The sequence below is a fragment of the Anomaloglossus baeobatrachus genome, chromosome 5 (assembly GCF_048569485.1).
Source record: "Anomaloglossus baeobatrachus isolate aAnoBae1 chromosome 5, aAnoBae1.hap1, whole genome shotgun sequence".
Classification (NCBI taxonomy): domain Eukaryota; kingdom Metazoa; phylum Chordata; class Amphibia; order Anura; family Aromobatidae; genus Anomaloglossus; species Anomaloglossus baeobatrachus.
Genome location: NC_134357.1, coordinates 594,568,875 through 594,582,423, shown reverse-complemented (window position 1 = coordinate 594,582,423; position 13,549 = coordinate 594,568,875). Strand labels below are relative to the sequence as shown.

The window sequence follows — 13,549 nt, the reverse complement described above, 5'->3', positions numbered from 1 at the left end:
CCATCAGGAATTTACAGCAGAGATATGTTTAACCGCACAATTAGCTAAAACGTATATGCAATCAGGAACTTGCAGCATGTATATGGTTAATCACAGTATTAGCAGAGTTGTATATATATAATCGTAAAATTGCAAAAGGGAAATGGTTAAATGCAGGATTAGCAGAGAAGTACATGTCAACAGGAATATACAGCAGAGGTGTGTTTAACTGCAGGATTAGTAGAAAGGTTTATTCAATTAGGAACTTGCAGCATAGATATGGTTAATTGCAGGATTATCAGAGATGTATATATAATCAGGAACTTGCAACAGGGATTTAGTTAACCATAGGATAGAGAAGAGATTTTTATGCAATCAGGAACTTTCAGAAGGAATGCAGCTAACTGCAGAATTATCATAGAAATGTATGCAATCAATAACTTGGAGCATGGATATGGTTAACCACAGGATTAGCAGAGATGTATATACTTGCAACAGGGATTTAGTTAACCATAGGATAGAGAAGAGATTTTTATGCAATTAGGAACTTTCAGAAGGAATGCAGCTAACTGCCGAATTATCAGACACATTTATGTATTCAAGAACTTGCAGCATGGATATGGTTAACCACAGGATTAGCAGAGATGTTTATACAATCAGGAACTTGGAGCAGGGATGTAGTTAACAATAGCATTAGCAGAGATTTTTAGGCAATCAGGAACTTTCAGAAGGAATGCAGCTAACTTCAGAATTATCAGAGACATGTATGCAATCAAGAATTTGCAGCATGGATATGGTTATCCTCAGGATTAGCAGACACGTATATGCAATCAGAAAATTGCAAAAGGGAAATAGTTAACTGCAGGATTAGCAGAGAAGTACATGTCAACAGGAATATACAGCAGAGGTGTGTTTAACTGCAGGATTAGTAGAAAGGTTTATTCAATTAGGAACTTGCAGCATAGATATGGTTAATTGCAGGATTATCAGAGATGTATATATAATCAGGAACTTGCAACAGGGATTTAGTTAACCATAGGATAGAGAAGAGATTTTTATGCAATCAGGAACTTTCAGAAGGAATGCAGCTAACTGCAGAATTATCATAGAAATGTATGCAATCAATAACTTGGAGCATGGATATGGTTAACCACAGGATTAGCAGAGATGTATATATAATCAGGAACTTGGAGCAGGGATCTAGTTAACCATAGGATTCACAGAAAGTTTTATGCAATCAGGAATTTTCAGAAGGAATGCAGCTAACTTCAGAATTATCAGAGACATGTATGCAATCAAGAACTTGCAGCATGGATATGGTTATCCTCAGGATTAGCAGACACGTATATGCAATCAGAAAATTGCAAAAGGGAAATGGTTAACTGCAGGATTAGCAGAGAAGTACATGTCAACAGGAATATACAGCAGAGGTGTGTTTAACTGCAGGATTAGTAGTAAGGTTTATTCAGTTAAGAACTTGCAGCATAGATATGGTTAACTGCAGGATTATCAGAGATGTATATACAATCAGGAACTTGCAACAGGGATTTAGTTAACCATAGGATAGAGAATTTTTTTTTTAGCAATTAGGAACTTTCAGAAGGAATGCAGCTAACTGCAGAATTATCAGACACATTTATGTATTCAAGAACTTGCAGCATGGATGTGGTTAACCACAGGATTAGCAGAGATGTCTATACAATCAGGAACTTGGAGCAGGGATGTAGTTAACAATAGCATTAGCAGAGATTTTTAGGCAACCAGGAACTTTCAGAATGAATGCAGCTAGCTGCAGAATTATCAGGGATGGTTATGCAATAAGGAACTTGCAGCATGGATATGGTTAACCACAGGATTAACAGAGATGTATATTTTGTATTTCTTTCTTTTTTTAGTCATATTTTAAAGTTCCAGGGTAGTTTAATGAACATATAGTGGAGATTGTTGTAGGTTCTCAATTAGTACATTCTTTTGTTGGAGGAATAAACAAAAAACAGCAGTTATGTTATCTTTTTATATTTTTTTCTCTATGTAGCATAAACAAAAATATTATTTTACATTAGAGTCGGTAACATTATATTAATGCCCAAATTATAACTTGTTTTATGTTTTATGCTCTTGCACAATAAAATCACTGAAATTTTTGTTGTTGTTGCACCATATACCGCGAGCTGTAACTTTTAGATATTTTTATGGCTTTGATTTTCCATAACGACCTTTAGTTTTCATTTTGGGATACATTACAGTTTTATTTTTATGTCAGATGAGATATACAATTATGGCAATTTTGGAGTATTTTTTTGTACAGTTCGCCCCGTGCAGCATTGACTGCGTTGCGGGGAGCTGATGGGACTGACAGAGGAAGAGATCTCCTTCAGGCAAACCTGCTGTGTTTGCTTTTAATCGTGGCATGTAAAGCGCTGTACGATATGACCGTCTGCATGAACCTAGTCACCTCCTGCCTCCCTGGACCGGTGCTGCCACATCCCTGCTGATGGATCATTACCTATCCGGGTAGATTTGGGACTTAACTTTGGAGCGGCGCTGTACGATATGCACTCACATCAAAGACAGGCGTAGTCCAGATTTCTATGTGTTTTGTGGATCGGAAGCTCTTCAGGAAGGCATTACTGATAATATTCAGCAGCACCGGCAGGCCGTTCTGCACTCGCGGGTTCCCAATGATTGTGAAGTTGTAACTCTGGAAAAACAAGGACATGACGTTATAATTCTATGTATATCAGTCCAGTTAGAGGAGCGCCCCCTACTGCTAACATTACAGCAGATAAATCCATGGCCGAGCAGCCGCAGCAGCCGTACATAAACCACAATGTCGAGCCATACATCACCAAGCACAACGATGAGCCGTACATCACCAAGCACAATGCCGAGCCGTACATCACCAAGCACAATGCCGAGCCGTACATCACCAAGCACAATGCCGAGCCATACATCACCAAGCACAATGCCGAGCCGTACATCACTGAGCACAATGCCGAGCCGTACATCACTAAGCACAATGCCGAGCCGTACATCACCAAGCACAACGATGAGCCGTACATCACCAAGCACAATGCCGAGCCGTACATCACCAAGCACAATGCCGAGCCGTACATCACTAAGCACAATGCCGAGCCGTACATCACTAAGCACAATGCCGAGCCGTATATCACCAAGCACAATGCTGGGCTATCCATCATCGAGCACAATGCTGAGCCATATATCACCAAGCACAATGTCGAGCCGTACATCACCAAGCACAATGCTGAGCCGTACATCACCAAGCACAATGCCAAGCCGTATATCACCAAGCACAATGCCGAGCTATACATCACCAAGCACAATGCCGAGCCGTATATCACCGAGCACAATGCTGAGCCACACATCACCAAGCACAATGCTGAGTCATACATCACCAAGAACAATGCAGAGTCATACGTCACCAAGCACAATGCCAAGCCGTATATTACCGAGCACAGTGCCGAGCCGTACATCACCAAGCACAATGCTGAGCCACACATCACCAAGCACAATGCTGAGCCATACATCACCAAGAACAATGCAGAGTCATATGTCAGCAAGCACAATGCCGAGCCGTACATCACCAAGCACAATGCCGAGCCGTACATCACCAAGCACAATGCTGAGCCGTACATCACCAATCACAATGCCTAGCACAATGCTGAGCGTCAGTGTGTGTGTGGGGGGCACATATTTTTCTCTTAATGTCTATGGATGTAAATGAAGACAGAGGACCACCGGGAGGTGGAGTGGGGGGGCACATACTTTTCTCCATATTAATGTCTATGGATGTAGATGAAGACAGAGAAGCCCCCGGAGGTGGATGTGGAGGGGGGCACATACTTTTCATCATATTACGGTCTATTTTCTGTAGATGGAGGACAGACAAACCCCCGGAGGTGGCTGTGGGGGAAGGGGGGCACATACTTTTTTCTGTACAATGTGTAGTTTTAGGTTTCTGCAGTGAGTGATGAAACCCTCCATTCTTTGCCCTTCATGCAGTGTAGGAGTGACTCCCATGACTGGGTGTCATAGACCCGGCTATAAGAGGCGGCTGTGGTGGACGTCACCTCGTTCCGCAGCGACAGCTCGATGGCGCCGTTGTAGCCTGTGGTGTCTCTGTTGAACGGGCCGTCCGCCACTTTCACAGAGATGTCTTGCGCCTTGATGCCGTTGACGAAGTCTTCGATGGCCGCGCCTGTCACACAGAACACAGACAGTTGGGGACTTTTACTGTTTCACTGCACTTGTAATTTTTTCCAGTTTTGCAGAACTTTAATCGATGTCATTCACAGAAAACGAGACGGTACAGTGATGGAGATGGAAAAAATACAACAACGATAGAAGGAAACAATGAAAGGCAACAAGACAAACCTGCCAAAAAAAAAGCTGCCATTGAAACGGCTGGGAGGAGCCTCCGCCTCAGGGCTGACACTTCCTGTAAACTGGATCAAACAGGTCTAGTCAGGAGAGAGGGAGGAAGCTTCCAGAATCTCTATCCCATCCATGCTGAGTGGACATCTCTCTCTTCATATAATCGCCACCACAAAGGAGTGAAGCTTCGTACAGTCAGGAGAGATAAGGTTGACCATGGGCTCTCCTCCATACTGGTTTTCTATGTGCTTCTAGCCAGAACCAGTGTAATGTGACTTCTATGCCACAAACTGTCTACCCTACCCCTGCAATAGGGAACGGTAGAGCCAAAACCATGAGTAGCTCCATACCACTATTGTGTGGTCACGGGGAGCCAACCCGTGAAGGTTCCTCCATCAGTGAAGGATCATCTGGACTGGGCAGAATATTACCTCAAACAGCAAGTGAGGGAGAGCTGTGCTCCAGCTGCCCTGAAAGGCCACAAACTGAAGAGAACTGTGCTCTAGCTGCCCTGAAAGGCCACAAACTGAGGAGAATTGTGCTCCAGCCGCCCTGAGAGGCCACAAACTGAGGAGAACTGTGCTCCAGCCGCCCTGAGAGGCCGCAAACTGAGAACTGTGCTCCAGCCGCCCTGAGACGACCCAAACTGAGGAAAACTGTACACCAGCCGCCCTGAGAGACCACAAACTGAGGAGAACTGTGCTCTAGCTGCCCTGAAAGGCCACAAACTGAGGAGAATTGTGCTCCAGCTGCCCTGAGAGGCCACAAACTGAGGAGAACTGTTCTCCAGCTGCCCTGAGATGCCACAAACTGAGAACTGTGCTTCAACTGCCCTAAGAGGCCACAAACTGAGAACTGTGCTCCAGCCACCCTGAGAGGCCACAAACTCAGCAGAAATGTACTCTAGCCACCCTCAGAGGCCACAAACTAAGGAGAACTGTGCTCCAGCTGCCCTGAGAGGCCACAAACTGAGAAGAACTGTGCTCCAGCTGCCCTGAGAGGCCACAAACTGAGGAGAACTGTGCTCCGGCCGCCCTGAGAGGCCACAAACTGAAGAGAACTGTGCTCCAGCCACCCTGAGAGGCCGCAAACTGAGGAGAACTGTGCTCCAGCTGCCCTGAGAGGCCGCAAACTGAGGAGAACTGTGCTCCAGCCGCCCTGAGAGGCCACAAACTGAAGAGAACTGTGCTCTAGCTGCCCTGAGAGGCCGCAAACTGAAGAGAACTGTGCTCCAGCCACCCTGAGAGGCCGCAAACTGAGGAGAACTGTGCTCCAGCTGCCCTGAGAGGCCGCAAACTGAGGAGAACTGTGCTCCAGCCGCCCTGAGAGGCCACAAACTGAAGAGAACTGTGCTCCAGCTGCCCTGAGAAGCCACAAACTGAGGAGAACTGTTCTCCAGCCGCCCTGAGAGGCCCAAACTGAGAACTGTGCTCCAGCTGCCCTGAGCGGCCCTAACTGAGGAGAACTTCGCTCCAGCCGCCCTGAGAGGCCACAAACTGAGGAGAGCTGTGCTCCAGCACACTGAGGGGCCACAAACTGAGGAGATCTGTACTCCAGCCGCCCTGAGAGGCCACAAACTGAGGAGAACTGTGCTCCAGCTGCCGAGAGGCCACAAACTGAGGAGAACTGTACTCCAGCCACCCTGAGAGGTGACAAACTGAGGAGAACTGTGCATCAGCCACCCTGAGAGGCCACAAACATAGGAGAACTGTGCTCCAGCCGCCCTGAAAGGTCACAAACTGAGGAGAGCTGTGCATCAGCCGCCCTGAGATGCCACAAACTGAGGAGAACTGTACTCCAGCCACCCTGAGAGGTGACAAACTGAGGAGAACTGTGCATCAGCCACCCTGAGAGGTGACAAACTGAGGAGAACTGTGCATCAGCCGCCCTGAGAGGCCACAAACATAGGAGAACTGTGCTCCAGCCGCCCTGAAAGGTCACAAACTGAGGAGAGCTGTGCATCAGCCGCCCTGAGATGCCACAAACTGAGGAGAACTGTACTCCAGCCACCCTGAGAGGCCTAAGCTTGCTTGTTTCGTGAGGAGAAGACGCCTACTTTCATAGGCAAAATACTATACAGTGAATATACAGTGAACAATAATATACCCTATACAGTGAACCGCCGCCGTTTTACCTTTAAGAGTACCTTGTTTTCTCCTTCAGTAACGTGTTATCGTTGCAAGCTCACCTGTGTGTCTGGCTGCTAGTAATTACACAAACATCACGGGCGCTCCAACACCAGCACCCAGACACCACCTCCATAGGAGCGCACCCAGGGGGTCGTATACCATCATCATAAGTGCCACATCTCGCTATTGACAATTGTTGTGGACATGAGGGAAGTATTTAGTAGTCCAGCAACTCACTTGAGGTACTATGAAGGTACCATCTGCTGCCAGTGGAACTACATATCCCAGCTAGCCCCTCTGCAACATCTGGCTTCTCCCCTGTGGGTCACCACACCAACACACGGAAAGACAACAGGACATCCATGAAGGTACGTCAACAGGATTACTGGGTAGCAGACTAATCACTGGACATCCATGGAGGTACGTCACTGACATTACTAGAGTGCGGACTAATTATTATTATTATTATTATTATTATTTTTATTATAGCGCCATTTATTCCATGGCGCTTTACATGTTAAAATGGGTATACATAAAATCAAGTACAATAATCTTAAACAATACAACGTACAGACTGGTATAGGAGGCGAGAGGGCCCTGCCGGCGAGGGATCACAGTCTACAGGAGGCAAGAGGGCCCTGCCCGTGAGGACTCACAGTCTACAGGTGGAGAGAGGACCCTGCTCGTAAGGGCTCACAGTCTACAGGGAATGGGTGACGGTACAGTTGGAGGGTGGATATGGTCGTGCAGTGCTATAGCGAACTGAGGGTTACGGTAGGTTGTAGGCTTGTCAGAAGAGGTGAGTCTTCAGGTTCATTTTGAAGCTTGTCAAGGTAGGCGAGAGTCTGCTATGTTGTGGCAGAGCATTCCAGAGTATGGCACGCGAGAAATCTTGGATGCGGTGGTGGGAAGAGGAGATAAGAGGGGAGTAGAGAAGGAGATCTTGTGAGTATTGAAGGTTAGGTGCAGGTAAGTACCGGGAGACTACGTCACAGATGTATGGAGGAAAGAGGTTGCGAATGGCTTTGTAGGTCATGGTTAGGGTTTTGAACTGGAGTCGTTAGGCGATGAGAAGACGAGGAGAAGCGGGGGGACAAGTGGATTAGTCGGGCAGCATAGTTTAGACTGTTAGAAGGGAGGCCACAGAGCAGGAGGTTGCAATAGTCTAGGCAGAAGATAATGAGGGCATGCACTAGGGTTTTTGCCGCTTCTTGGGAAAGGAACGTACAAATCACTAACCACTACACTGGACATTCATGGAGGTACGTCACTGGTATTACTGGGGTGCGGACTAATCACTGGGCATCCATGGAGGAAATCACCAGCATTACTGGGGCATGGAGTAATCACTGGACTCCATGGAGGTACGTCACCGGGAGGCATGACCAGAACACGGAGACACCACTGGAGATCCATGAAGGTACATTACCGCCATTAAGAGGACACAGATCAACCATTGGACATCTATGGAGCTACCCTTAAAAATCTATGGAAAGTCAAATATACATCTACAATGCACAGAACATGGGGGCGCCAACCTCCAGCACAAGGGCGAGTACCTAGTGAGGAAAAGCTTCAGTTTCCTACCTGTGTTGTTATGGACCAGGAGGCTGGTGAAATACTTGTGCTCCCGGTGTCCTGGGCCACGGAAATAAAGGTCCGGAGTGAGTTTCCAGTTGTGGATTGATGGCAGAGAGTTCAGTATTACCGTCGTAATAATCAGGGGCAGGATATATAGGAACAGAAGGAGCAATCTGAAAGGCAAGAAACGGGGTCACCACCCGGCACTGTGGAAGAGGGGACAGAGGGAGCAGGAATGTGTGGGTAAAGACCACCGCCAATAGGAGGTTCTTAGACAGAAGAAGCAATCTGAAAGGCAAGAAACGGGTCACCACCCGGCACCCGGCACTGGGGAAGAGGGAATGGAGGGGGCAGGAACATGTGGGTAAAGGCCGCCACCAACTCAGGTCCTCAGACAGAAGGGTAATGGTGGTCTGGGCGGCCTCCACTCTCTGAGTAATGGTAGTCTGGGCGGCCTTCCCTCTCCGAGAAGATTTCAGAGTCAGTCTGAGCGGTTCGGAAGCATTTTAGGTAATCCTGGAGACTAAATTGTAGTGGTCCTAGCAATTCTGGTGATTGACTTAGGTACAGTTGGTACTAAGAGGTAGGCAGCATACCAGGAAGGCCGAGGATGCCCCTGACGGTGAGGGAGACCTAACAATAGTAGGGGTTGTGGGACTCACATGGATCGGATGCCTTTCATGTCGTGCTTTAGCTTCAGGAAGCGGATTCGCGCCACCGTCAGCATCTGCTGCCTCCACAGGGCCATTCCATGAAGAGTGACGGTGCCGGAGTCTGACATCAGCAGTGCCGAGTCCTCCACCTCCGAGGACAGCTCTCTGCTCTCATCTTCGTTTGGTTCGGATGGATCAAAAACACCATAATCTGATCAAAAGAAAAAATGTAAAGTCACTGTGAGTGACAGTGAGACATTAAGGTGTAGAAGACACCGGGCGACAGTGAGAGCGGACGGGGGATTAGTCAATTACGCCACGGAGTAGATCTCAGGTTATGGCACACGGCGGAGACAGCTGCGTCTTACCGAGCCCCTCGTCTCTTCTATCACACAGTTACCTCCTTTTTCTATCTCCTCCTCTCCCTCCAGCTTCAGGAAGACGTCGTCCAGCGTGGTGATCGACACCCCGTAACTCACGATGTCCGAACCCACGAGCTCATCCAGGTGAGAGAACAGAGCTGGGGAATGATTAACACATTACTAATATTACTTTACACGTGGCCCCATCATGACCATTACTCGGTGGTCTCCTCTGTAGGTTTGGAGAAAGCGCTGCCAGATGAGAACTTGTACCTGGAAACGCCTCCATCTTGTGGAAGGGCAGGGTGAAAGTGACGTCCTCCACGTTCCGGGTGCTCAGTTTGGAGCTGGAGACGTGTTCTTGTACGAGCGAGGTGATGGCGTCCATATCACAAGATGGAGACACCTGCATCCTAGGAGGACGTAAATATTACGGATATCTGACCTGTGTCCGCTGCGTAGAGAACACAAAGCGATTGTAGCCTATGAGCGAGTGCACAGGAGCAATATTCTGCATGGACCACAAGCTTGAGTGGAAAAATGGCGGCGTGTGCTAGTCTGTGCCGGGATACGGAGCAGGCAGCGATGTCGAGGACTGTATGAAGCTGCGAATGTGGCTGACCCCATTATTACGACCCGTCCCGATCCTTAGAGCTGATATCAGGGAGTGGATACCAAGCGCCGCACATACTGTAACTCCCCATACCTCAAGTGGTAGCCTATTCCCCACTTCCTTTTCAGAAACAAGGAGGAGCCGACACATTTCAGACGTCCGTTGCTGAGCACCGCCTTCCGATCTGGAGACAGAAGAGTTAATGAGAAACTATCAACGCTGTGATATTACCGTCAGGCGAGCTGCTGTGACATTACCGTCAAGCGAGCTGCTGTGATATTACCGTCAGGCGAGCTGCTGTGATATTACCGTCAGGCGAGCTGCTGTGATATTACTGTCAAGCAAGCTGCTGTGATATTACCGTCAAGCGAGCTGCTGTGATATTACCGTCAGGCGAGTTGCTGTGATATTACTGTCAGGCGAGTTGCTGTGATATTACAATCAGGCGAGTTGCTGTGATATTACCGTCAGGCGAGCTGCTGTGATATTATTGTCAGGCGAGTTGCTGTGATATTACAATCAGGCGAGTTGCTGTGATATTACCGTCAAGCAAGCTGCTGTGATATTACCGTCAAGCGAGCTGCTGTGATATTACCGTCAGGCGAGAGCGAGATGCTGTGATATTACAGTCATGTGAGCTGCTGTAAAGATTTGTAATGGGAGGTAAACATTGCGTGCCTCCATTTCCTACCCGCGAGGATGTCGGCCTCGTCCATGAACTGAGTGCTGAAGAGCGTGACCCGGTCAGATTTGCGTTCCTTCAGTATGGCCCAGACATGGTGCCGGGAGAACGGGTCGAGGCCGGCTGTGGGCTCATCGAGTAGAAGAACCTGGAAAGATAAATACAGCAGCAGATACAGATCCGGGGTGAGCGGGAGGTCAGGGATCGAGTCTACCGCTACAGCACACAGCAGCATCAATCTACCAGTGACCGCGAGATCACAGAGGACGGGGCTCACAGAGGATGACAGGAATCACAGAAGAGGACGGGGATCGCAGAGGAGGACGGGGATCCCAGAGGATGACAGAGATCACAGAGGAAGACAAGGATCACAGAGGAGGAAGGGGATCGCAGAGGAGGACGGGGATAAAAGAGGATGATGCAGATCACAGAGGAGGACAGTGATCACAGAGGAGGACGGGGATCACAGAGGATGACAGGAATCACAGAAGAGGACAGGGATCGCAGAGGAGGACTGGGATCCCAGAGGATGACAGAGATCACAGAGGAAGACAAGGATCACAGAGGAAGACAAGGATCACAGAGGAGGACGGGGATCGCAGAGGAGGACGGGGATAAAAGAGGATGATGGAGATCACAGAGGAGAACAGGGATCACAGAGGAGGACGGGGATCACAGAAGATGACAGGAATCACAGAAGAGGACGGGGATCGCAGAGGAGGACGGGGATAAAAGAGGATGATGGAGATCACAGAGGAGGACAGGGATCACAGAGGAGGACAGGGATCACAGAGGAGGATGGGGATCACAGAGGACGACGGGGATCACAGAGGATGACAGAGATCACAGAGGAAGACAAGGATCACAGAGGAGGACGGGGATCACAGAGGAGGATGGGGATCACAGAGGATGACGGGGATCCCAGAGGATGACAGAGATCACAGAGGAAGACAAGGATCACAGAGGGTGACAGGGATCACAGAGGATAGTGGGGATCATACACGATGATGGGATCATAGAGGACTGCAGGGATTATACATGATGACGGGGATTATAGAGGATGATGGGGATTTGCTGCAATCACCTCACGGCATGGTCCTCTGTAGCCGCTTACCTCTGGATCTCCCAGCAGAGCGATGGCGAGTGTCAGCTTCCGTCTCTGCCCGCCGCTGAGTTTGTTGGCCCCCACATTCTGGATGTCGGTCATGTCCAGGTCAGAGAGGACCTTTTCCACCTGAAATGTATGGACGGGTTTATGGGTGGAAGATTCTTTTTTCATTTTCTGTTGCATGAGGATTTAGATCTTTTTCTATATATTTGTGCATCGCTGAGTCTGAAATCCGTTTTTTGGTGCACGCTGTCGTTTTTTGGCAATTTTTATTATTTTTATGGCATGCATTGGTTTTTAAATTGGCGTTAAAGGGCAGCGACTCTTGGATTGAACATGACACCAGGCGATTACAGAGGAGCTGTGGTCAGGCTTTGGCTATCTGATAAAAACACCCTCTTCTTTTGTGTTGCGATTGGATCATGGCTTCCTTGAGTAGGTGTACATGTAATAGTCCTGACACCTTCTGTTATATGTGTGGCTGTTACACACCTCAATATGTCATCATTTGTGTATATATTGCCTATTTCCAAGCTTTCCTTGGCGATCAAGACAAGAATTGACCTCCTCATATTGTACAAACAAAGGGTTAATAAACAAGTTACCGCACGATGTATTAAATATACAGATATATACACTGCAGTTGAAAAGTTTAGGGTCACTTAGATATTTCCTTATTTTTTTCAATGAAGCTAACATTACATTACACAGAAATCCCCTCTATACATTGTTATGCGGTAAATGACTATTCTCGCTGCAAACGTCTGGTGTTAATGCAATATCTACAGAGGTGTATAGAGGCCCATTTCCAACAACCACCACTGCAGTGTTCTAATGGTACATTGTGTTTGATAACTGTGTTAGAAGGCTAATGGATATTTAGAAAGCCCTTGAAAAACCTTGTACAAGTATGTTAGCACAGCTGAAAACAGTTTTGCTGATTAGAGAAGCTATAAAACTGACCTTCCTTTGAGCTAGTGGAGAATCTGGAGCATTACATTTGTTCCATTAAACTCTCAAAATGGCCAGAAAAAGAGAACTTTCCTGTGAAACTCGACAGTCTATTCTTGTTCTTAGAAATGAAGGATATTCCATGCGAGAAATTGCCAAGAAACTGAAGATTTCCTACAATGGTGTGCACTACTGCCTTCAGAGGAGAGCACAAACAGGCTGTAACCAGAGTAGACAGAGAAGTGTGAGGTTGCGCTGCACAACTGAGGAGAGCACAAACAGGCTGTAACCAGAGTAGAGAGAAGTGGAGGCCACGCTGCACAACTGAGGAGAGCACAAACAGGCTGTAACCAGAGTAGAGAGAAGTGGAGGCCGCGCTGCACAACTGAGGAGAGCACAAACAGGCTGTAACCAGAGTAGAGGGAAGTGGAGGCCGCGCTGCACAACTGAGGAGAGCACAAACAGGCTGTAACCAGAGTAGAGGGAAGTGTAGGCCGCGCTGCACAACTGAGGAGAGCACAAACAGGCTGTAACCAGAGTAGAGGGAAGTGGAGGCCGCGCTGCACAACTGAGGAGAGCACAAACAGGCTGTAACCAGAGTAGAGAGAAGTGGAGGCCGCGCTGCACAACTGAGCAACAAGACAAGGACATTACAGTCTCTAGTGTGAGAAATCCACGCCTCACAGGTCCTCAACTGGCAGCTTCATTACATAGCACCCGCAACACGCCAGTGTCACCGTCTACAGTGAGGAGGCGACTCCGGGATGCCGGCCTCCAGGGCAGAGGGCCAAAAAAAAGCCATATCTGAGACTGGCTAATAAAAGGAAAATATTAATATGGGCCAAAGAACACAGATATTGGACAGAGGAATATTGGAAAAAAGTGTTATGGACAGACGAATCGAAGTTTGAGGTGTTTGGATCGAGCAGAACAACTGAAAAGATGCTGGAAGATGCCTGACGCCTTCTGTCAAGCATGGTGGAGGTAATGTGATGGTCTGGGGTTGTTTTGGTGCTGGTAAAGTGGGAGATTTGTACAAGGTAAAATGGATTGTGAATAAGGAAGGCTATCCCTCCATTTTGCAACACCATGCCTT

General features: G+C 47.9%; 1 protein-coding gene across 1 annotated transcript in view; it reads right to left on the bottom strand.

Annotated features, from left to right (window-relative positions):
• LOC142312524 (ABC-type organic anion transporter ABCA8-like) overlaps positions 1 to 13,549 on the bottom strand; it is a 151,355-nt gene that overhangs the window by 70,428 nt on the left and 67,378 nt on the right. Inside the window, exons 15-23 of the mRNA XM_075351494.1 lie at positions 11,509 to 11,628; positions 10,404 to 10,542; positions 9,806 to 9,896; positions 9,373 to 9,512; positions 9,138 to 9,257; positions 8,747 to 8,948; positions 8,091 to 8,257; positions 4,071 to 4,198; positions 2,543 to 2,680 (exon numbers count right to left, since the gene is read on the bottom strand). Coding sequence (XP_075207609.1) covers positions 2,543 to 2,680; positions 4,071 to 4,198; positions 8,091 to 8,257; positions 8,747 to 8,948; positions 9,138 to 9,257; positions 9,373 to 9,512; positions 9,806 to 9,896; positions 10,404 to 10,542; positions 11,509 to 11,628 — 1,245 coding nt within the window. The remainder of the gene's footprint in view (positions 1 to 2,542; positions 2,681 to 4,070; positions 4,199 to 8,090; positions 8,258 to 8,746; positions 8,949 to 9,137; positions 9,258 to 9,372; positions 9,513 to 9,805; positions 9,897 to 10,403; positions 10,543 to 11,508; positions 11,629 to 13,549) is intronic.